General features: G+C 47.7%; 1 protein-coding gene across 2 annotated transcripts in view; it reads right to left on the reverse strand.

The window, feature by feature from the left end:
- Positions 1-4,334: 4,334 nt before the first annotated feature.
- MYO18B (myosin XVIIIB) overlaps positions 4,335-25,634 on the reverse strand; it is a 256,479-nt gene continuing 235,179 nt past the window's right edge. For both annotated transcript variants that reach the window (XM_041729151.1, XM_041729150.1), the window contains exons 43-44: positions 6,734-7,988; positions 4,335-4,561 (exon numbers count right to left, since the gene is read on the reverse strand). In XM_041729151.1, coding sequence (XP_041585085.1) covers positions 6,746-7,988 — 1,243 coding nt within the window. In that variant the 3' untranslated portion in view covers positions 4,335-4,561; positions 6,734-6,745. The remainder of the gene's footprint in view (positions 4,562-6,733; positions 7,989-25,634) is intronic.

A 25,634-nucleotide genomic window follows, 5' to 3' on the forward strand; every position in this document is an offset into this window, starting at 1 on the left:
GGAGGCCAGGGAGCACTGGACAAGGGAGCTCTGAACTCCGATCCTAGCTCCTCCGCTGCCAACTCGGTCAGTCACTCAGGCTTCCTAAGCCTTAGTTTTGTCATCTCTAAAATGGGCTCAGTGATCCTGTGTGCTGGTGCTTCTGTGGACCAAACAAGCTCTAAAACCAGGAATTCCTCTCCCACTGCTTATTACCCAAGGCCTAGAGGAGTTTAATAAACTGCTTGAGATCCTAGCTTAAAAAGTGGCAAAGAGGGGGAAAAAAATCCAAAGCCATTCCAGGCCACTGGGCACATGACCTCCAGATGGAGCAAGTGGGGCTGACTTTGGCCAGAGAGAGATGGCGGAAGGAGAAGTGATATTCCCCATAGGCCCATACTACCAGCTGACCTTGTGGGAATCACAGTCTACACTACCAAGCTTGGCCCATGGTCTTCTTATAAGAATGGTGGGCTTAGGAGTCAGGGCCTTGGGTTCAGATCACAGCTTCACTTGTCCTTCTCACGTTCTTCCTGAACCTCAATGTCTGACTGCGGGGTGGACCCCCCAACCCTCTCCTCTGATTCACCCATTGAGCATGAAGAACTGTTACTCATTGAATTGGTGAGAACCAGCCGTGGTCTCTGGACTGAGTGTACCAGGGGGTAAGACCACTGTGCCTTACAGGGTTGCACACCCCAGCATCCTTCTACCTCTTGCAGCAGATGCTCCCAAGGACAGGTGGTAACGACATAAGGCCAAGGGCTTTCTGCAAGCACAGCTGCATCCCCCCCCCCCACCCACCCTTTGTGGCCAGCCAGAACAGGAAGATCACAGACTTGAGATTACAGGAGATTCGAGATGGGGAGGGTTGACATAAGCTGCTCCACTGAACTCTCCAAGCTGATGGCAAGCGGTCTGAGCATGGTTTTATCAGAACCCAGAAAGGGGGTACTGGGCCTTCATGTGGCCATCATAAAGCAGCATCTGAGTCATTTTTAATTTTATCTTGCATGAATAGAACGTAAGGGGTGATTGATAGAGCAGTGGACCCCCAACCATCTGCCTCTTAGAAGTGATGTTAAATACCCCCGAGCACAGCACCTAGCTTCTTGCCGACATATGAGGAGTGGGAGCTGTTGGTGGCTCTGAACACAGGGTGACAAGGTCACCACCTCACCTTGTCACCAAGGCTACTGCTTAGCATCTGGCACTGTGCTCTGAAGGGAACTGCCCACGCTGACAGGTAAATAAGCAACCGGGACAGGGGTGGTGGGAACAGAGCCTCAGCTGCCTGTCATCTCCTAAAAACAACAGCGGGAGCCTGGTTAAGCCATTAATCACATCTAGAGCCATCCAGGGCCACAGCCGACATCCTCTGGCATCTGCCTCTCCCAGCTGCAATGTCTTCCTTCTCTTGTTCTTTCCACGGAATGATCCCTGGGATTAGGAAAGAATACAAACCCTCAATTCCTCAGCCCTAAACTGTGCAGTTGGCCATGGGTCTGGGACAGGGCTGGGTCTCTGGTTGCCTGTGAAGCATCTGGGCAGGAAAGGGATGGTGCAGACACAGGAGGATGACCCGTAGCAGGTGGATGATGGACAGGACATCAGGTGATGTGGACACAGCCGATGCCTAACTCCAAGTTTATTATTCTCGTAAGATGTAAGCTTCACAAAGGCAGCCCTCCTCCCACCCCAGCCTCAGCCTTATCTTCAGTGCCTGCAACAGAGCCCAGCACGTGGGGGTGGTGGGAGGATCTGTAAATATTTACTGAATGAAAAAATGTTAACTGGGTCTTAAATTCAGATCTGCCTTTGGACACATCTTTTCCCTCTCTGAGTCCCACTTGCCTTTCCTGTAAAATTACCCCAAGTTTCTTTCTTCTTGTCCTGAGACTATAGGGTTCTTTTAAGATCCCGGGCACAGAAACAAGAGGAGACATTTGGGATGGCTGATTAACCACTCTCACCTCTCAAATAACTTCTGTTATGCTGGCAGGGAAGCCCCTGGAGGGCATGGCCATGCCTCCGACTTGGGCATCAGGGAGCCAGGATGCCCGAAGGTCAACGGAGCCATGCTTACTCTGAGCTGACGTGCCGGACACTGTGCTTCGGGGAGTGTGGGCTTCACAAGGTGCTGGTGGGCCGGTTGCTATGAGTTCCAGACCCCTTGCACAGATGAGGGAAGGAGGGCCCAGAAAGAAGGAACTGGCTGAGGTCACACAGGGAGGGGATGGCGGAGCCAAGGGCATGAGCCATTTTGATATTCATATAGAAGTGGTGGCTTGGGTGGCACTTACTGCACTGGGTCCTGGGCTGAACAAGACGCAATGTGACACCAGGGTCCACCTGGGGGTTTCTGCAGGTCGCTTCCGAGGAGGAAGACCAAACTGAGTCAGTGGCTTCTGCATCAGGCCGTGTTGAGTTGGGGGGATCTGAGGGGCAAGGGGGCAGTCATCATCTTCCGGGATGTTAAGCTCACTTCTAACGAGGGAGCATCTTTGGGGTTTCCATCTCCTGCGCAACAGTGAGGGGAGCTTTGCTGCTATGACTTGGGTTTAACCTTTTTGGATGCACTGCTCACACATCATTGAAGAATAATGACAGGTTTCTCCTTTACTAAAATGGACTTCATAAAATAAATTGTCCAGTAAATTTTTAACAGGGAACTCACAGAACTCGCAAGATAATTTCATCCTTATTTTTCTTTATCGCGCTTCTCGTTCTCTGAAAACATTTATTTTCTGCTTACTGCCTGTCTCCCCAGGTAGGATGTTCCCTCTAGACACCAGGAGGGGCTCTGACTGCTTACCATGGATCCCCCCTGTGGGGAACAGTGCCTGGCACTTAGCAGGTGCCCAACAAATATTGGTTCAATGAGGAATCCTGCTGGCACAGGAAACGAAGCTCCTGGAAACTCACAGGTTCCAGGCCCTAAAAATGCCCGCAAATCTCCGATGCCAGGAAGGCAATGCAAATCTTTTCTTGAGTTCTATAATTGCTTTCATTTGGGGACCAAACTGGGAGCTTGGGACATATTTATCTGATCACTACATGAATAATGCACACTATTAGCAAATTAAATTACCACCTACTTTTGCAGAGCACAGGTTATGAGCTGAATTATGATCTCTACAAACTGTGCATGGGGAAGCCCTGATGCAAACCACTTCAGAATGTGACTGTATTTGCAGTTGGGACTTTGAAAGGGGTGGTTCTGGTAAAGCGAATGCCTTTGCATTGGCCCAATCCAAGCTGACTGGTGTCCTTATAAGAAGGGCACATTTAGACACACGGGAGACGAGGAGGGATGCATGCAGACAGGCCATGTGAACACAGGGAGAAGGCGCTGTCTACAAGCCAAGGAGAGATGTCCAAAGAAACCAGACCTACTGACACCTGCCTCTTGGACTTTTAGCCCCCAAAACCATAGGGCGATACATTTGTGGTTTAAGCCACCTACTTTGTGGTACTTTGTTACAGCAGCCCTAGCAAACTAACACACAGAAGGAGCTCTGATTGGCTATCCCGGAGGTGTCCCAGGGATAGGGGCACATGGGGGATAGGACAAAGTCTATGCCCATGGGAATTTAAATAGAGGTAGCACTGACATCTTCCTGTGGGCATAAGCTGGCATTGCCTTTGTAAACAGGGAATAATAAGTACATTTATCTCCCAGGACTATTTCTAAAGTTGTGGTGTGATGCTCCATGTAAAATGCTTAGCACAGTGTCCAACGTAGCATGTGAATAATAAACACTAGCCTACACTTTAATACTTCAAGAGTGTTGAATAAGCAGGTATCCAAGCTGTAGACGTGCCTAGACAAGTGTAGTGTGTGGTACATGCACGTATTTGCGTGTGCGTGGTGGGCTCTGAGCAGACGCTCACAGGTGCTTGAGGGCTGATACGGGTGCACGTTTGTGGGGATGCATTCATGTCGGTGTGTCACACGATAAAGTTCCTTAACTTTTTCAGTTGGTTCGTTCATTCATTCATTCATCCAAATTTCTTGCCCACACATATATACACAATGCAGACAGACAAGGAAACCATGATAGAGGTAAAGAGGAGAATTAAGGACGAATGGAGAAAGAGCATTTATTTCAGTTCGATGTATCAGGGAAGACTTCCTGGAGGAGGTGGCACTTGAGTTGACTCAGCCAAGGGAAGATGAGTAAGGCCATTGCCTGGAGTTGTGTAGGGGAGAGAAATAGCAGTATGCACTCAAAAATACAAACAGTTTGGGGTGATCCCATTCCTTGGAACCCTTCTACCCGTGCTGGCCCCCCTCCGTCCCTGTAGAAACCTCCAGAGTCCCATGATCACAGAACAGAGAGGAAACATGGATGTCAAGGAGCCATGGCTTTATTTTGTACAGACCAAGCATGCTGGGATCCCCATGCCTGAGGGATATGCCTCCTGCTGGGCCCCTCTTGCCTCTCAAGCACAGCCATGCTGGCTGGCTCTGGACTGAGGGTCCCTGGGGAGGTCTGGCTGGTCTCTCTCTCTCTCTCTCTCTCTCTCTCTCCCCAGTTATGGAGTCAGGAAGTCTTCGACGGCAGTACATCTCAGGAGGCTGTAAACAAACGCAGGTCAGAGTGGATCAGTGGGTTGCAGGAGGTGTGTTTTGGGGGTGGAGGCCCTGGTGTCCCAAATCCCCAGGTGACACTCCTGCAGAGATGCCACCCGTTCCCAGAGGAATGAAGGATCGTAGGCAGCAGAAGGGGAACGAGTGGAGACACACGTAGGATACAGCTCCCAAAGGGCCAAATGTCCGAGCTTGGCACAAAATGACACTTCCCCAAGGGTGGGGATGTCTGGCACTCACATCAAACTCACAGTGTTACTTTGGGGGGTGGTATTATTTGCCCTGCTCTTGAGGTGTGGACACAGGTGCTTGGCCAGGTCACATCACTTGCCTGAGATCTCATGGCCAGTTACAAGGAAGACGTGAGCTTTGAGGGAGCTCGCTTGGTTCTGAATCCCCTAATACATTTGCCTTATGGGGGCCGGGGCTGTGTTGTTCAGTTCAAGCCTCCAGCGTGAAGGATTTTTTTGGCAGGTGCTCTGTTATCACGGTGAGCACCGCTGGGAGGGAGGACTTGAGTTTAAAAAAAAAATGGCAGAGACAAGATGTTCTGTGATGACTTCTGCTAAGAACTGTTCTCCTTATGGACGTGTGCCCTTTACTTGGCCTTTGAAACTGCTTTCTGTGTCCCCGAGAGCATAATAATGTAAATGAATATCACATCTCTTCCCGGTAATTGAGAGCAGAGAGAAGGCCATGTTAAGTCAAATTAATTTGCTCTGATACAGTCCAAGCCCATCTTCACAGAAGGGGCAATGGATTTTTGATGGGCTGAGGGTGGCTCTCGAAGTAGCAGGTCTATGGAAGTGGAGGCCAGGTGGCTCGCTTGGGTCCAGGGGGCCTCTGGAAGGGGGGCTGGGGAGGGAGGCAAGGCCTGGAGCTGCTTCCAGTTCAGTGGCTAAGAGATCTCTGGAGGCCGCACGTTATTACTGGGCAGAGGGTTCACCTTGTGTCTGGACCAGGAGGGAGGTGCTCACACGTCCTCCGCTGATGCCCGGCTTTCCCCTAACTGGCTTTGCCTTTCAGCCTGGAGCTGTGAACTGGAAATGCCCGGAGCCCCAAGGTTTGAAATGTGCTCTGGGAGGACTTGTCAGGGGCCAGCCCTGCGTCAGGGCAAAGAGCACAAAACTGGAGGTCAAGGTGGCTGGGTTGGCAGCAGACTCACTTTGTGGCGGGGAGGGGCCTTGATCTTGAGGTCTCCTTCATTTGTTTTACTGGGGAGGTTGGAGTTGGGGAGTTCCAACATCCCTTTAAGTGTAGATGGTTGTGATGTCGAGGGAGGCAACTTCTTTAAAGATCCAGCTCCGTCACGGAGGCTCTGCATTTACTCCTGTGCATGCTTGGAACATGTATTGGGGTCACCAGTGGGAATTCTGGAGTTTTGAATGCCAGTTCCACCTGGGTGACTTCATACAAGTGGCTTGACCTCTTTGACTCAGTTTGCCAATGTGTGAAATGGGAATAAATCATACTAACCTCCTTTTGGGGGTGACTGTGGATCTTAACTCACCTGTTTGATATGTACACCCAACAAATGTAAGCCATTATGAGCAATGGATTCCTCTTCTTACCTTCAGTCTGGAGAAGTTCCAGGGTTAGCACTGGGGTAGGAGAGAAGGCAGGGAGCAGCCCTACTTCTCCCATTGCTGCTCTGGGACCTTTGCCCTCGCTCCTTCCCCTTCTGCCAACCCTTACCTGGGGCCTCAGTTTCTCTCTGGATATTTAATGCAAGAGTTGGACTCCACTATTCCCAGAGCCCCTCCTACCCTGGCCTGAGCCTAGCTCACAAGATCTGCCGTCATTAATGTGGACAAAGCACCACAACGGCTCCTCCAGCTCCAGGTGGAATGGAGGCCTGGAGAGACAAGACAAGAGTGGGGAAACCAAAGACCCAGAACCTTCTTTAGCATTGCCCCACAGGACCCTCTGGCTTTCTGATGGGTCTGCATTTTAAAGTACTAAGGAGTCAGTGGCACCTAGTAGAGCACTTTGGATGCAGCAACTCATTATTTCTGCAAAAACTTCTAAAGCCCGTCGTCTCTGAAATCACTCACAGCGTGGAAGGCAGTGGCAGCGACAGGTTTTCTCCAGGCTGGCAGGCCTGGGCGGGCTATTTGGTGTTCACTCCCCCCAGAACAGCCCCCGCCCATTGCTTTTTACCTGTACTGGCTCCTACTTCTGGAGGTATTTCTTCATTATGCTCTCCACATCCTCGTCTTTTGTCCCCACCCCCGGCTCTCTGTGCTCGGGGGACGTTTGCTCGCCACCATCACCCTCTAGCCGTGGCATCCTTGGTCGGCTCTTGATACTGTCGGCGCTTTTGAAAGACACGATGGAGCTGGAGGAGGACGACGAATCAGAGAGGTGAGCAGGGTCCTCCTTGGACTCCGGACTCTTTTTCAAAATGGTCTTGATCCCTGAGAGAACGTTCCGGTCGGCCTCCTCTGTCTCAAAGTGGATGCGTGAACGCCGTGGACTGTCTGGACCCCCTTTGGCCGCTCTGGTCAAGGACACAGGAGTCTCAGGCCTCCGGATGGCCGGGAGGAAGTCATCGAAATCCACTTTGGTCTTGCGTTCGTAGTTGAGGCTTGGGACCTTCCAGGTGAACGGATCGCTGTCGAGGGATTCCCCCATTAGGTGGGCAAACTGGCGGTTCTGGAAGACGAGTGGCTCTTTCCCCAGGTCTGGACAGCCGGCATCTTCGAGTGAGGACTCCAGGCAGCGCCTCCGAGGGCGCAGTGTGGGTGACAAGAGCGTGTCCCTGGCTGTGCTTGGGGAGCTCAGTTTTCTCCCCACGTTCTGCCCCGATTCGAACAGGGACTCACAGGAGCTGAACCGGGTCTTCAGCTTCTCAGGCAGCAGGGGGGTGCCCTCCGTGCCCTGGGAAGAGATGCATTTCAGGCTGGTGGACCGCAGGAGCCCGGCCGACGACGTCCCGCAGGCGCCCTGGGGCTCCGGGGCTGCTGCCTTGGCCCCAGGCCCCAGCGAGAGGTCTCCGGCGTCGCTGCCCGCCCTGGCCCTCCGTAGCGTGGAGGCCCCAGTGGTCTGGTAAATGGGTAGAGTGGGCCAGTCCTCCAGGCCCAGTGGGGACCCCTGGCCCCTCTGAGCTCTCTTCCTCCGGAGACCCTCCACAAACTCCGACAGGGCTGCCGAGGGACTGGGCAGCTTTTCCCGAGACGCTGGGGACGTGTCTGCGCTCCGAGAAGCCGGGGAAGAAGACCGCGCTCCCAATATCTCTGTGGACTTTCTCTGCCCACCACGCTCGTCGCCGTCCCCCAGATGGTAGTACTTTTGCCGTCGGAGGCAGAGGGGAGAAACAGACTTGTCCCCCGAGGTCTGGCTCTGCACCGTCCGGGCTCTGCTCAGGGCGGACGCCGCCTGGGACCTCTCTGCATCCCCGGCTTCCTCGTTCATCCTGCGCCAGGAAGACACATGCATGCGGTCAGTGGAAACCATGCAGCGCATACAATCTGTGCAACTGGTGTGAGAGCCGCTCAGCATAGGCACTAATACTATTTTTCTTTGGACACACCACCCCTATCACACTCTCAAATGAACAGAATCATTTAATGCGCAAATACAAGCCATGTAAGTGATTTCTTGTTGCTTTCCAAAATGCAATTTCTGAGCTAAGCACGTGTGAGTGGATTAAAACTGCAGTTAGGACAGGTGACTTGGATTTATGAGCCATCATATCTGACATGATAGGACCTGCCATCCCAGGACCTGCTGCAAAATAAGTGGTTTACTTCTTGAAGACTCGAGGGGGATTCGTGGGGGGCTATTTATTTATTTAGGGCCAAGCCCAGAGGAAGGTCCTACACCAAGCAGGGCTTCTGAGAGTCAGTGACCCAAATACGTCTCAGTGGAGGTGCTCCACAACACCCTTGATTATCTTATGAGGTGGAGGTAAAAACACAGTCCCCCCAAAAGGGAAAGATTTTCATAAAATAGACACGAAACCAAGTCTATACACAAGAGGACAGACGGTTTCTATTCCGGGACTATACCAGGCTTGGCTCTGATGCAGAGGCATTTTGTAGCAGCTGAGCCAAGAACACTCCCCCTCTGAAAAGTAGGAGCCTTGCAGCGAGGTGAAATTATAGACTATAAAATAAAGGGCATCTTTACAGGAGAGAGACCGGAGTCCATCAACCATTCCTTTAATAAATAAAACCCATTTGTCCTCCCCCTAAGAGAAATGACCCCCTTCTCATCCATGGCAAAGTTTTATAATTTATGAAAAAGCAAAAGGGGGATGAATGTCAGAGCTTTGGCATGGCGGACAAAGTCAGGGGCTGGAGCCTGATTATGGCCAAGGGCCATGTTCAGGCAGGTTTCTCATCATTATCCTGCTTCTCTACACTCTTGCTCCAACTGTAACAATGGGATTCAGCCCCCTTTACATAAGGGGTGGTTGGGATTCTGGCACAAGACTCTGGGGAGGGCTTCTTGCTCGCTGTGGTATGATATCACCATTTTCACCTTGACCACACGGGACAGTTTAGAAGGAAAAGAGAGGACCACAATGACCCAAAGTGCTTTTTAATCTGTTCAGGGAGCCAAGCCGATGGTCCCTAGAGGGGATACCCAGATCGATAGGAAGGTACAGACGGGGTAAGGGGATCAGGGTCCTTTCTAGGGACATGGGTAGGGACCTAGATAGACCCTGCCTTCCTGAGCTCCCAAAGCCAAAGCTTCAACCTTCCCATATGGCTCTCTCTTCTGGGGTTGGCAGGAGCCTCCCTGGACCTTGGCTTGTGGGAGGTCACCATGGCAATGATGCTCTGTTACAGAGTTCCATGAGCGACGGGCACAGGGCTGGCTGTGTTCAGCTGCTTCTCCTTCCCCTGGTCAGCTAGGTGGAAGGTCAAAGTTATGGTCATGATGGGGGCGACCACAGGGTCAAGGTGGTGGTCTAGGTGAGCTACCTCTATCACCCACTCTCTTCCCCATCCTCCAGACTTCTCTGGCAGAGGCATGCTCCCCACTCTTTTCCCAGCCTCCTGTCTTGAACAAGCCCATCCAGCTTCCAGTCTGCAAGAGATGCACGCAAGCAGGGTGCTGACATGTGAAGTCACAGGAATGAAAGAAAAGCGCTGGGGCACGATGGCTGGCACCTAGCTCCTCAAAGAATGGGGGCAAGATGAATAACTAAGAACCAATAACTAACAGCTGTGCATCATGGATCACAAACAGCTCATGGTGATCCTAAAGACTCCTAGGAATCTCTGAATCTCGAGCCTAATCCACAGCTGGACTCCGTGAAAGCCTCAGTTCAAGCTCCAGGAGGGATGAGCAGAGGAGTGAGTGAGCAGGTGACCTGGCTGCTCATCGTTCCTGAGAAAGCTTGGTCCCCATGTGCTAAGACAGCAGCCACACCATTTGCCAAGAGCATCTGCCTCCTTTCCCGTTTCTTGGCTGTCACCTTCCAGCTCTGTCACCACTGGACGTGGGCTGGAGTGCCCCCTTTATGAGGACCCGAAGGTTTGTGGTCAATATCATTGCCTTGGAATCCCTCCCCGAGCACATGGCGAGACAGCCTTCCTGCTCTTTGCTTTATCTTTACTTTTTATTTTTACTTATTGATTTTTAAAAATAAACAGCTCGGAGCTGCCAGGGGCAATGGGCTACCACCAGAGCCAACAAAAGTCATTTCTGTCCTGCCTTGGCCCTGAAGGGAGGTGGGCATTGATGAATGTGTCTCAGGTGCTCAGGCCCATCCATCACCTGTCATGTGGGGATGGCGGGATTTAGGCTCCTGTCCCTGAGTCTCCTGGGGTGCTGATACCCCACTCACCCCAGCTCCCACCTTGAGTGCTGGCTGTGGGTGCCAGGACAGGGCATGGAGAGAGGGATGAAAGAGGAGTTAAGAGGAGGAAGGGGGGAGGAGGAGGGAGGGGAAGAGGAGAAGGAGGAAAGGGGAGGAAGGAGGTGGAGAGGAGGAAAGGGGGAGGAGGAAGAAGGGGAGGAGGAGAAGAAGGGGAAGAGGGGAAGATGGGGAGAAGGAGGAGGAAGGGAAGAAGAGGAGAAAGGGGAGGGAGGGGAGTAGGAAGAAGGGGAGGAGGAGGAAGAGGGGGAAAGAAGGAAGAAGGAGGAGGTTTAAGAAGGAGGAGGAGGAGGGAAGGAAGAAGAAGTAGAAAAAAGCAAAAAGAGAGGAGTTGGGGAGCCCCCACCCACCAGCCATTCTGTCAGGACTGTGCAGGCTCTCCTCCCCGCTCCCCCTGACTTGGCACCGAGCCCAGCTCACAGCAGCTGCTCAGTAAATGTTGAACTGAATCAAGTCTACCTTGGAAATAGGTCTACAAGGAAAAGGACCTAGAAGGACAGGAGAAGGGGAGGAAGGGCAGAAGGAAGTGGGAAGCAGGCAAACAGGCAAGTGAGCAGCTGTGGTGAGAAAGGATGGGGGCTGGAGTGCAGGGGGAGGAGGGGAAGGAGGAGGGTGTCTGATGGCAAAGGTGGGGACAAGGGGTCGTGGGGAAGAGGTGCAGGCTGCAGGGGAGGATCTGCCCTCCTCATCTTTGACCCAAGGAGGGATGGGTTGGGGGGCACAGCAGGCCACCAGCAGCCCAGGAGCAAGGGCCTGGAGGCCCCAGGGTGGGAGAGCTGGTGTCCAGGACCCCCGGCACGGGATCACTGGGACGGACCCATGGGGACGCCCAGATCCCCCAGACCTGACAGACCTGACTGCCTTCCCCAAGACCCGCCAGAAGCAGCACCTTCCTTAAGGGGTGCAAGCCAAAGTGTCCCAGCCTGGTGGTCACTGAGCTGCACCGAGGAGCCCAAGGGCCCATTGTTCTGGGGGTGGGGTGGGCTGGGTCCCGCTTTCCTGGGGTTGTCTGGTGCAGTCAGAGCCTCAGCTGGTGGGTGGAAACAGGACCTCGAGCCAAGTTCGTAGACCCCTGGGGAGCTGGACAGGGAAGGGGGAGGGGATAGAAGGAGAGGGCAGTAGGAGACACAGGGAAGGGGAGGGCAGGGCAGCAGCAGAGAAAGAAAGGAGTGGTGGCTGAGGACTGCCTCCTGGATCTGCCATTCGGAAGTCCACCCACGTCTCTGCGATGCCGGTGTCTATTTCCCGTCTGCATTTCCACTCAAAGTACGGAAGTTCCTTGCATCCAACTCCATTCTGTGTGCACACCGCAGGATTTAATGTGAATGCAGACACCCTCTTGCAGGCTTCAGGGGGAGGGTCCCAGTTCTGCCCTTTGAGGCGGGAAGGTCCTCTCCATTTCTGAGGCGGCTTTGGATATTTCAAACCAGCCTGCTGTTTTCATCCACGGACCTGGGAAGACTCATTTTTCCCCCAGTTGTCCTTACTGGACAGCTTGGTTCAGATAGAACTCTCCTCCATCAGCATCGCATGATAGATGGATGACAGATAATCAAGATGTTGCTGTGCCTGCCTCCCAGAACCTTGGCCAGGGCGAGCGATAATGGATAGAAGTTTTTCTGAGTTACTGGGAGACAGGTATGGACAAATGTTAGGCAGGGACATGCTGTTTCTCTAAGAAGAGATTCCAGAAGCATCTTGGGAACTTCTGCTGTCTGGCCTTTAGTCTATCAGAAGAGCAATAGCTCTCTAGAATACTTGCTGAAAGGAGCCAGCAGGCATCCCTGAGAATCTAGCCACAACACCAGGCTGGTCCCATAACTGAGTGGAGGGGGTAGTCAGTTGTCATTGAAATAGGCACCTCTAGGCTGGGCACCTACTGTGTGCCAGGCACTGTGCTGAATGCCATGCCTATAAGAGAGACCAATCCGATGGGCCTCCTGCTCTCCTGGAGCTGCCAGCCAAGTTCATTTATAATCTTTATAGCAACTCCAGAGATAGGATTTATGACCTTCTAGCACAGCAAGGGGGGTGGTGACCTCCCCAAGCACACATGAGTGGAAGTGACAGAGGTGGGGTTCCAATCCCAGGAGAGATGACCCCACGGCCAGTAGCACTGTTTTCTGTAAACTTCCTTTGAGCCCTGCATGTGATACAGAATTAACAGTTTTTTCTATGTCACCTTGTCCAGATAACATTTGTCACTTGAAGCTTGGTTTGCTTCTGCCACTCACCAATCACATGGCCTTGGGACAGTCACCTATCTCTTAGCCTCAGTGTCCTCAGCTATGAAATGTGGGAAATCAGGTCAATGTTGCAATGTCGTGGAATTAAGGTCTCCAAGGGGCAGGGGTTTTGTCTGTCATATTCACTGCCCCATCCTCCAGTGCCAAGAACGGCATCCTAGCACACTGTAGCTGCTCCACAAACATGTGCTCAATTAATGAATGAAATGCCAGTGCTCTGGCACCTAATAGATACTTAATTACTGTGTGTTGGATGAGTGAGTTAAGCTCTAGTGCGTACCACCTAGTAGGTGCCCAATTGATGTTTATTAAGTGAATTGATGAAGAAAAGAATATACATGAAAATGCTGTGTTAGTGGCTTAACCTTCTGAAGGTTTATTAGGGAGATGAGGATATGAACATCCAGATGTACTGGAATTTGCATTTTCTAACCTCCTAGGCTAGGAAAATGGGCTTCAGAGGCAGACAGGTCCAGATTAAAATCATGGCTCTGTTCTGGCCCAGCCAGGTCTCGTGTAGAGCTGGAACTTGCTCAGCTGGAAGAGTGGGAATGATAATGCCCTATCTCACAGGGATCTGTGAGGCATCAGAGAGGACATATATGATCGGTATAGCCAGTTCCTGTGAGTGTTTTCCGGGTCTACCTCCACTTGCCCCCAGCACTCCATGCAAGGTGAAGAGTGGTGCACTTCAACATGCATGTGTTACTTATTCGGTTAAAAATGCTGCTCTTAGTAAATGTATGTTTACAAATCTTAATGCTTGTTTGATTGTTTTTCTTTAATGGACCTGCCTATCAGGGCTAGAGAAGGCCCCAGACTGAGGGCAGAGGTTCAAGAACAAGCAGTTGCTATATACGACCCTGATCTGAGCAGTACAGAAGAAGGACAAGCATATCAAAGTGGTCTGTTGGGTGGCAGAATGAACCAGCTGCCGAGACATGTGTCTCAGCAGGGTCCACACTCCTGTTCCTGCCAGGCTATCCTGTGAATGCGGCTCCAGCATTTTACCACATGAGTAGACACTCCATGAATATCAGGTGAAGAATGAAAAAGGACCTCTATATGCATGTGATTTGTATGCACGATCTCATCAGAATCAGAATCCTTGCCCCATCTTTCAGATGAGGAAATTGAGTCTCACTGGTAGAAGCCATTTACTCAAGGTCACACTACTAAGTGGCAAAGCCTGGATTTGAACCCTGGTGAGCCAGATCTGAACCTCTTGCCTTTTCCTTCCATGACATCCTACACCCTCCAGGTAGAAAGCTGAGTGGAAACCTCAACTAGTTGAACTCATATCTACATGTTTATATATTTCAATGTCCACTGAGACATAATGAACCAGAAAAAGTGAGGTCCAAGTCAAGGAGAGATATGGGATTCACCAGATTTGACATCATTACACAGCAAAAATAATTCCCAGGTCTGAGTCTGGGCAGAGCCTGAGCCAACTGTAGCTATAGGAAACTGGATGCAGACTTAATGACACCATGAATCATCCCCCGAGATGTGCTGTCACCCCCATTCTTCATCCGCACCCTGAAATTCAAGAGGAAATTAAAAATGTATAGATGTTCTAATACTAGCGAGGCCTGGGATGGGAAACCAGATGTGCTTTTACAATGACCTGAAGGTTTTGTGACCAAGGCCAACACAACAGTGGGTAATCTGTAATAAACATTGATATGGTGCCGGCAACCGTGCAAGATGTGGTAGGAACGTGAGACATTTATTAAGTCCCTATAGGGTGCAGCTGAATTCCGCATAATCGCTACTGTAGCCTGTGCCTTTAGGTTTTGCAGAAACTCCTTGATTTTATTTTCACAATAGTCTTCTATTATAATCCACTATCGTAATCTTCGCATTTCACAAATGAGGCTCAGAAGGATATGCAACTTGCCATGTAATACGTGGGAGAACATGGATTTAAGCCAAGGAGTCCAATTCCAGGATCCATGTCTCTTGGCTGCTCGCTCTCCTGCCCTTTACTGGCCTATTTTACAGATGAGGAAACCGAGACTGGGAGAGGCATGTAGGCTTGCTGAGGAAGTAGCAGAGCCAAGAGTTTCCTCTCAGTCTGACTGTATACAATGCTAGGCTGAGCTCACGGCAGCAGAGGACACCTTTCCTTCCTGGAGAGCACATGGTAGAAGTGGCAACTGGATAAACCCGCAAAGAAAGGTCAGTAGGACAAAAGTTCTGGGTAAATTGAGCCTCAGGGTAATTGCAGCAGGAGGTTGGCAAGGGAGAGAGGTGCCAGGGCCTGTGTACTTGGCCTTCTGGGGGACATTGGGGTTGAGTGAGGCTTTGGAAGGGGGGGTAGGGTTTGGGCAGGGATATCAAGGAAGACATGCTAAGCACCAGAAAGGGATCACCATCCCTCCCCCCCCAACCCTGCCAAGTTATGAGCTTATTTAATCTGCAAAACCCTTGGCAAGCAAGAGCTGATCATCTAAATCTCACAGACAAGGAAACCAAGGATGAGAAAGGCTATCCAGTTGGAAGACTCAAAACAAGGAGAAAGCCATGGAGTAGGATAACCAAAGAAGCATGCTCAACTTCAATGAGCCTGGTTACTCCTGGAGGGAAGGTACAAAGACTTGAGACAGGAAACAGACTCTAAATATCCTATCTTCTTGATATCTTGATCCTATATCCTATATTCTTCATGATGGTTTCTATGAGACAAGATAACTCCCTAGTCTTCCTTGCTGTTGACTCTGATCTTAAGTGGCTGCTGAGTCCTTGACACTGGGGCAAAAGCAATCCAGTGACCCGCCCTCAGTAGATGCCTGTCTGCCTACCTTTTGTGCACCAGGAGACTTTGCGTTGGCCTCACCCCTACATTCTACTTGGTCCCAGGTACTAGGACCAGCTATTTTTGAATGCAGTTGCCCATCAGAACCATCCCTGATACTCTATTAAAACACACCCATGCACGCGTGCGCGCACACACACACACACACCCATTTCAGTGTGATGAAGAGGAGATGAGGGGCTATTCTAGTTTCAAGAGAATAAAGGCTAACCAAAGATGGGAATAAAAGAGGGAAAATTATGTGTGGGAAGAGAGGAAGTATATGGGTACCCCTTAATTTTTCTGTAATCCTTCTTAAAACTCCCCCCCAAAGAAATTCTAATATTTTTTTTTAAGAAGAGAGATTAAAGAAACAGAACAACCAAATGCAATGAATATCTTTGTTAGGATACAGCGATATAGACAGTTTTAGGATATTGGGGGTAATATAGATGTTGGAATCTTGGATGATCTTATTGGTTTGTTTCATTTTCTTAGATGGGAGAGTGCTGTAGTAGTTAGGAAATGTCCTTCTTAGGAGAAAGTTGGGTAAGTATTTGAAGGAGAACTGCCATGATGTTTTCAACTTACTTTCACATTGTTTAGTATTTAAAAAATGTGTTTAGATATGGATAGAAGTATAAAAGGAACTAAATGAAATGAAGAAATGAAGTGTATACACAAAACATTGGTCATTGTCAAATTAAGGTGGAAGCCAATAGAATGGATGGTGCCCAGATATTTCTGGAGTAGGAATATATAAGAAGAAAGAAGGTAGGAAGGACACAAAGAGAGGGTGAGTGATACTTACAGGTGATTTGGAAGAACCACTATTCTATGTTACAATAAAACCCACACACACAAAAAAGCAAAACAAACATCTTTCCTCATCCTTCAATGTTCAGACCAACTGTAGCCTTCTCCAGAAAGCCTTCCCTCATCTCCCAGGCTGGGTGAGGTGTCTCCTTTGGCTTCCACAGCCCCTGTGCTTCCCCATCGTTGTGGATCGCAATTGCTTGTTGACTTATTTATAACCCGTAACAAGATTATTATGAACTAGAATGGATTATTCTGCTACAAATCCCTGGTATCTAGGAAAGCATCTCAAGGAAAGTTCACTGATGGGAAAGAATGAAGGAATGGAGGTGTAGAGGGAGGGGGAGCATGTGGAAATGCAGAAAGAATGAACAAAAGGGCTCCATCTGACTCCTCTAGCTGGTTAATTCAGACCTCAGCAGCCCTACTTCTCAGCCAGCCAATCCCACTTCTCTGAGCTTAAAAACAATAGATTCTAAGCCAACTTCCAACACACAATCTGGAGTGAATGCTTCATGTCTAAGCCCAAGCCAAAAGCTTTGTTTCATTGCTATAGAATTTCATCAACTTCTAGAATATCAGAATGGAAAGGGAGCTGAAACCCCAGCTAGCTTGAACTCCTCATTCTTTTTTCTCTTAAATATTTTATTTATTTATTCATGAGAGACACAGAGAGAGAGAGAGAGAGAGAGAGAGAGAGGCAGAGACACAGGCAGAGGGAGAAGCAGGCTCCATGCAGGGAGCCTGACGTGGGACTCCATCCTGAGTCTCCAGGATCAGGCCCTGGGCTGAAGGCAGTGCTAAACTGCTGAGCCACCTGGGCTTCCCTGAACTCATTCTATACCTGGAAGGGAAGAGAATATCTCAGGTCATACTCTGATGACACAGTGAAAGTATTGGTTCTATTCCTCCTCCTCCCCTCCTCCTCCTCTTGCCTCTCCCCCTCCTCCTCCCCCTCCTCCTCCTCTTCCCCCTCCTCCTCCCCCTCCTCCTTCTCTTCCTCCTCCTCTTCTTCTTCTTCTTCTCCTTCTTCTTCTTCTTCTTCTTCTGAGAGGGAAGGGGGAGGGGCAGAGGGAGAGAGAGAGAATCCCAAGGAGACTCCCCACTGAGCACAGAGCCTGATGTGGGGCTCAATCTCAGAGCCCTGAGATCACAACCTGAGTCGAAATCAAGGGTCAGATTCTTAACTGACTGAACCACCCAGGCACTCCTATACTTCTTTACCTTCTGATACAATTTCCACAATGTTTTGAAATAACAAACTGGATATGTCAAGGGATTAAAATCTCTAGCTGGATTGGAGATTCAACTTGGGTTCAACATATTTAACAAATTTTCAATACATTTCTTCACTTTTCACTGACATTGCCTCAGTGGAATGTGGTGCAATGGAAATAGCCATTAAAAAAACCCAGACTTAATCAAAAAAGGACCCAGTTCCTCATGAAAATGTAGTTTCAAGTGGATGGAAATTATCCAGCCATCCATCCAGCCACCCCTCCTTACATCCATCCAGAATCGTTTACTGAATCCATGACCCCAGATGCCATCAATACAAAGATCAATAGCCCTAGCAGTACAGAAGCTTACAGTCTAACAGGGAAAGTAGATTCACCAAGTTTATGACTGGAAGGAAATTTGAATGAAATCTTCATATCCTCTTAGGCATGGAAATCAAAGAAGAAATGTTTACTTAGCAAAGAGAGTAAAAAGTCTAGCTCAGCATTCAGTTTCTGGCTGTGATAGATGAGCTTTTCTGGATATGATAAAACTTGATTTTCCAGAGGGAATCTCCACTTAGAAAAACTAGAAAAGCTAAGTTTAAATTTACAGGCATTGGAGAGCACCAAAGCAGCCAGGACTTGAAGGGTCAAATTTTGGAAAGAGAAAAGTATGTTGAAGTGACCCCAGCATTTTACCTCTGGAGTTCTGTTTCTTTCGTTCTTCTTTCTTCTTTCTCTCTTATGAAAGACACACAGAGAGAGAGGCAGAGACATAAGCAGAGGGAGAAGCAGGCTCAGGAGCCTAATGCAGGACTCGATCCCAGGACCCCGGGATCATGACCTGAGCCAAAGGCAGATGCTCAACCACTGAGCCACCCAGGTGTCCCTGGAGTCATTTTCTGATCTTGAGGAACAACTAATCCAAGTTTATGACTGGAAGGAAATTTGAATGAAATCTTCATATCCTCTCAGGCATGGAAAGCAAAGAAGAAATGTTTACTTAGCAAAGGGAGTAAAAAGTCTGCACATGCAGATATGAAGACTTACATATAAAGCTACATTAGCTAAGGCAATGGTAAATCAGCTCAAAGATGGACAAGTAGAAAAATGGAATAGAACAGCGTCTAGAATATATATAAAATCACTTGATTTAATAGAAGATGATATGGTTGTAAAATGTGAAAAATATGATTCCTTTAAAAATACACAACAGGGCTAGTTGGATATTCATATGGCAATGAATCTCAACCTCTACCTCATACCATAAATATTAATTCCTGATGAATTGTATATCCGGATATAAAAGTTAAATCAATAACAGTGTTTGTAAGAAAACATAGGGGGACATGTTCATAATTTAGAAGTAGGCAAATAAATTTTCAATGTGATAGGAAAAGAACCAACCATAAAAGAAAATATTCTATGCTTAGTTACATTAAAATTAAGAACTTTTTTTGTCAAAATAAACCAGAAGATGGTGAAAAAGGCATTGCACCAAATGAAGAGGATCCACATACTCAAGAAAGGACTTATATCTAGAATATATTAAGGACTCCTACAAATTAAGAAAAAAGAGACAGCCCAAAAGAAAAAAAATCATGGGCAAAAGACTTGATTAGATATTTCACCAAACAGGGTATTCCAATAAGCATATAAACATATGAAAAGGTTTCTTTACAAGGAATATGCAAGTTAAAACCAAAAAGGTGACTCTATCAATATCTACCAGAATAGCTAACTTTAAAGAAAAATGACAAAATCAAGTGTTAGCAAAAAATGCAGATTGACTGGAACCCCTATCCACAGCTGGTCGGAATATAAATTGGTACCACTGTCTTGACAATATTTACTAAAGTTGAAAATATACCTATGGCCCAGCAATTTTACTCCTGGGCATAAACCCAGCAGAAATCTAAATACATGCAAGAAAATATGTGAACAAGATGGCCCATAGTAGTGCCATCCATAATAGCATTAAACTAGAAACAACTGAGGGGCACCTAAGTTAAGAGTCCAACTTATTTTTTGACTTAGGTCATGATCTCATGGGTCGTGATATGAAGCCCTGTGTTAGGCTTTGCGTTCACTGAGCAGTCCACTTGGAGATTCTCTCCCTCTGCCCCTGCCCCTACTTCCTTGCTCTCTCTCTCTCTCTCTCTGTCTCTCAAATAAATAAATAAATCTTTTAAAAAAAAACTGCTAGCAACAATCTAACTGCCTATTACTAACTGAATGAGTCATTATTATATATTCCTAAAAAGGAACATTATAGACCAGGTTTTCTCAATGGCAGCATAATTGACATCTTGGACCAGATAATTCTTTGCAGCCAGTCCTATGCATTGCAGGATGATTAGCAGCATCCTGGTCTTCTACAGTAGAATCTGTCTCTGTTATGATGACCAAAGATATCTCCAGACATTACCAACTATCTGCTGGCAGAGAGGGGGCATGCAAAATTGTCCTCATTTGAGAACCACGGTAATAGACTATAGAGCAAAGAAGTCAAGGGAATTAGCCCTACATGTAACAATGTGAGTTACTCATAATATTAAAAGGGGAGCCTGGGTGATGCGGTCAGTTAACATCTGATTCTTGTTTAGCTCAGGTCATGATCTCAGCCCTGTGTCCAGCTCTAATTTTAGTTTGGAGTCTGCTTGAGAATCTCTCTCTCTCCCTCTGCTCCTCCTACTCGTGTCCTCTTTCTAAAATAATATATATATATATTTTAAAAACCACCTAACATTAAAAGAAAGAAGACAGATGCCAAAGAGTACCACCAGATACTTCCTCTTACACAGAATTTTTAAAAATCAGTCATATCTAATTCATAGTGTTAGAAGTCAGGATGGTGGTTACCTTTGAGGGAGGATGAGGTCATGTATTGAACAGGTGCAAGAAGGTTTTAGGGGCACCTGCAATGATCTGGTTTTGATTTGGGTAGTAATTACATAGGTAGGGACCCATTTTTTAAAATTTCATAAAGATGTACTTTCCAGAATGTGTATTACTTTTTTTAAAAAAGATTTTATTTATTTGTTTGTTTGTTTGTTTGTTTGTTTATTTATTTATTAATGAGAGACACCGAGAGAGAGGCAGAGACATAGGCAGAGGGAGAAGCAGGCTCCCTGCAGAGAGCCTGGTGAGAGACTCCATTCCAGGACCCTGGAATCACAACCTGAGCCAAAGGCAGATGCTCAACCACCGAGCCATCCAGGTGCCCCCAGGATGTATATTTCAATAATAGTTCTACTTCACAAAAATAGAGCTCAGTCAGAGAACCACAAGTTCTAAAAAATGTTCTGGACCATCAACGTTTAATCCAAATGGTTTTTACATAAACCTGCCCCTAAATTAGATGAGCCTCAAAATTCCTGAGACAACCACAGATCTACCATCCAAGACCTGGAGTTTTAGATAGAAAACAGCCCTCCTTCCCATGGGAACCAATCCAAGAGTCATGTTGGCTTCAGAGATGAATCCTGGACAGAGCCAGATTTGTTTCCATTTGCTCAGGCTGTGGGTCCACTGGTAAATGTATCTGCACTGATACTTCAATGCTTTCATTTTCCACTCATCTCCCTAACACTGATAAAAGTGAATAGAACCCTTTTGTCCCAGGAAGACATAAAACCATATTGATGAGAGGTCTGTTCATTAAATATCTTCAGGATGGATTAAAATGATCATGAGCTCTGGTTCTAAGAATGCAGAGACCAGTAAATAAATGTACTATTGAAAGGAGATTAGCGGTGAATGCTTAACCTACTTTGAGAACAACTTGTTTTTAACACTAAGTACCATCCATTCACATTTACATAATTAATGAACTAATTACAAACACATCTTTTCTAATCATTTAAGTGGGCCTTATGTGACCCATCCTTGCCTTCACTTCTAATTGCACTTCCTTCAAAGGAATACAACTTTACTTTCAAAACAATACCCTGTAATTTAGACCTTTTTATTAATTCAAGCCAGCCTCCTCCCACATAGAAATCAACCGGGGGTGAAAGGAAGTTGGTGTCTAAATGTTGTTCTTTTTTAAACTAAGAACTGCAAGCCAAAAGTATGGGGCTGCAAATGTTTACAGAAAGCAAATTTTCCCCAGAAAAAGGAAAAGTTGTAATGCCATCGTTTAGCCAGACGAACAGTGGTTGTGTTAAATCGGCACCAAAGCAAATGATACATACAACAGTAATTAGCGAAGATTACACAGTAATTAAAATCACGATGATTATGTGAGTGAGAATAATTTATACAATAATCTCCACGCTCACATTGCAATATGGTACAAGTCCAATAGCAACAGTGGAGAGCCATGTTTGGTAATAAATTCAAATCACAGCGTCACTAATTATGTGGTGATAGATTGGTCACTGAAGTTTAGGGATAAATTAAGTCTCTGACCAGGATACACACAATTTTATTTGGGCTTCCCAAGGCTACCAGTGGGGACCTCAAACACTTGAATGATTTTTCTCTTTGCTTACTGTCTTCTCTTTTTCCTTCTCATCCCTCCTCTAACCCCATCCCTCAACTCTGTCAGCCTAATTTTATCCACTCCCATAATTCAATCTTCCACTTGGTGGAAAACATTTGCTTTGCTTATTTGTTTTTTATCTACTCACTGTTATTCTGCTTCAGGTAAGGGACCCAGTTATTCTTTTGGGAAACTTTTCCTCCCCCAGTGTTCCTGTGGTTTGGGTGGGAATAACCACATCTCCCAGAACCAGGTGAGAACATCAACTTGAGCCTAGGATAAGAGACTCCTTCATTCCTTTTATCCATTCTGACTGGTTCAGAATAGCCATGTGACTCCCTTTGGGCCAATGAAAGTCAAGCTCAGGATTTTTGTGGAACTGTTTAGAAGAGAGAAGCCCTCTTTACTTTTGGACTCTGGGTGGTGCAGACATGAGCTGGAAGGTCTTGGCCACCATCTTGCTACCTCAGAAAAAAGCCAGTGTAGAGAAGAGTAGAGCAGAGAGGTTGCTGAGGGATCAAATACCCAAGATCATTTTTTGAATCCCTGGATCCAATAATGCCTGAAGCTAGATCTACCTTTGTTTCCAAGCTGCATGAGATAATGCTAGTTTTCATTTTGCACAAGCTAGGTTGAGTTGGGTTTCATGTCATCGATACCCTCCACCAATCCTAGTAATTATATTATGCAGAGAAGTCCTGGCATCTCCATGGATCCAGACCAGAGTTCAAAACCTCTGGATGGTTCCACTTGCACGTCCTTAAACGCATCAAGTTCAACATGTTTAAAACCATTTACTGAAACTCCACTGTCATTGGCAAGGGATTCTCTGTCATGCTCATGGTTTTCTGCTGCAAGTATGGTCCACTTCCACAATCTCTGGCATGTGAGATTATTACAACCCAGTCATAGGGTTCCCTAGTCCTGCCTGTCACCATCCCTGACTTCAAGAGCAGCACTGCCCAAGCCAGCCAGGATGAAGGAAGGAGAGTGGAAGGGAACTCTTGCTTAGTAAACACCAACTTGGTGCCAGGGCTTCCACCAGCCACTATATAGCTATTAACACTTTAATCTTGCAAAGGGGATATAATCATGGAGGAGAGGCTGTAACGTGCTCATGACCAGGTGACTAATAAGTTTGGATTAGAAACCAGGTCTACCACACTGCACAGTCTATTGTTCTCCTCTTACCTCTTTTAAAATAGGTCTTCAAGATCTCTGCCAGAGCTGGTTTAACACTGTGTCCACCACTCACCTCTGTCCTTGGTCTGCACTCTGGGGGAGCAGAGGCCCAGACCTTGAGTATTCCTCCCTATATTCCATCAACACTGGAGACAGTCGAGCAGTCTGACAAATTTACCCTTAGTGTTGACAGCAGAAGCATCCTTCAAATCACTCTGGTGAAGGGTCATCTAACTTCTATCCATTGTCAGTCATTTGCTCCATGCATATTTATTATCTACTATGTGTCAGGCACTGTGCTAGGTGCTGACGTACAAGAAGAAAAAGACAAGGTTTGGGTTTTTTTTTTCTTAAAAGGCTGCTAAGATGCTTGAATTCCATCCTGTTCTATCCTGGAGGGCAGAGATCACCAAAGTTTTTCTGTAAAGGGCAGATGGCAATTATTTTTGGCCTGGAGGCCATCTGGTTTCTGTTGCAACTACTCAGTTCTGCCGTCATGGTGCAGAGAGAGTCACCAACAATATGTAAAATCAAAAATGAAAATGTGGGCATGGCTGGGTTCCAATAAAACTTTATTTACAAAAACAAATCGAGTGCCAGATCTGGCCTGTAGGCAGGAGTTTGCTGACTTTTGAGGTAGGAGATGGGAAGCCACTGCAGCCAGACTTTCAGTTTAAAGGGATCATACTGGCTGAGGTGTGGGGGATGGACCAAGGGAAGATGGTTTTGGAAGTTTTTTGTCAGCATTTAGGACAGAAATGATGGCAGCCTGACTTACAGGGGTTGGGAGTGAGGGTGGAGAGAAGCAGAGAGAGCCAAGAGTGTTGGAAGGGGACAGGATAAACAAGATTTGGGGATCCGTTGAATATGAGGATGAAAGAGAGGGGATGATAATCTGAGACGATCCAGCTTGGGCGACTTTATGAATGGATAGAACCACCAAATGATACTGATTACACACAGTGGGCAGGGAGGCAGGAGTTCCTCCTGGATATGCAGGGAGACATGTGGTTGGCAGATCTCAGTGTAGACAATTAAATACGATATCTATGTTTAAAACCTAGGAGAACATAAGAGCTGGATGTCTAGATTTGGGGGTTGCCTACTTACAGTAGAGGAGTTAAAATCACAAAAAGGTCATCTGGGATCAGGTAGGGAGCAAAACAGTCAAGTGAGGGCAGAGTACCCCCACAGCCCCCCAGATTTGGGGATTGAGGGTGGGAAGGAAAAGACCAGAAAAGAGGTTTGAGGAACTCCAAGGAGCAGAAACATCTACAAGGCTGAGTGAATAGAGAAGTGTTTGACAGTTTTCCAATGCTGGGGAGAAGTCCAGAAAAAGATCAAGACTGGAGATCGTACCCTGATTGATCCCTTTGGAAGCCACGGATACAGTGAGCACTGAAGTGAGTGGTGGGGGCCAGGCCAATGTGAGGTGTGTGAGTGCAGGTGGCACGAGTGGACCCCTAACCCCCTTGGAGAAAAGCCTGGTGCCAAAGGGGAGGAAAAGGAAGACCTCAGTGGGGCTGCAAGGTGACAGGCGAACATTACAATTAGGATGGGGAGGACCTCAAGGTATTTCTCACCTATGAAGAGGAACTACTGGAATGGGGAAGTTGAGGGTATAGGAGAGAGAGGGGACACCGGGTGGACGGGGGTGCTGGGGTGGTGGCGGTGGTGGTGTGTGGGATGCCAATTAGAGATGGACAGGACCAGATCTCGTCTTCTGAAACTAGAAGGAAGATGGGGGCAGAGATGAATTTATTTATTTATTTACTTCATGTATTATTTTTTTAAAAGATTTTATTTATTTGAGACTCAGAGACAGAGAGAGAGAGAGAGAGAGAGAGAGAGAGAGAGAGAAAGCATGAGTAGCAGGGTAAGGGGGAGCAGAGGGAGAGGGAGAAGCAGGCTCCCTACTGAGCAAGGAGCCTAATGCAGGGCTCGATCCCAGGACCCCAAGATCATGACCTGAGCCTAAGGCAGACGCTTAACCAACTGGAGCCATCCAGGAAACCCCAAAGATGAATTTATAGACAACACAGAGGTGGAGGCGGTTATTTATTTTTTTTTACTGGGAATGAACCAAGAATTTAGGGTTTAGGGTCTCTCTTTAGAGTGAAGGACAAAGGCAGAAAGAAAGTTGGGGTGGTTTGGAATAATGACCAATGGTTTGAAATGACTGGTCCATGACCAGACGTCAGCATTCTGTTCCACTGGGTCAATTCAGACTTGTCAGCACATGGACCCTGCACAATGGGGTGAGAGACCTGGGTTGGGGGTCAGTTGGGTTTGGGGAAGAAGGAAAAGCCTGATATACTGTGAAGACAAGAAGGAAGACAAGAAGGAAGTGGGGGGAGGCCCCCCAGCTTTATCACTCTTCCAGTGAGGGCTGAGGCAGGAGAGGCCAGGCACACGGAGTGGGGTCGAGGTGTGAGGTGAGTGCGCCGGTCCTGGGACAGCCCTGGCACCACCTGCAGTCAG

The sequence above is a fragment of the Vulpes lagopus genome, chromosome 14, assembly GCF_018345385.1.
Source record: "Vulpes lagopus strain Blue_001 chromosome 14, ASM1834538v1, whole genome shotgun sequence".
Classification (NCBI taxonomy): domain Eukaryota; kingdom Metazoa; phylum Chordata; class Mammalia; order Carnivora; family Canidae; genus Vulpes; species Vulpes lagopus.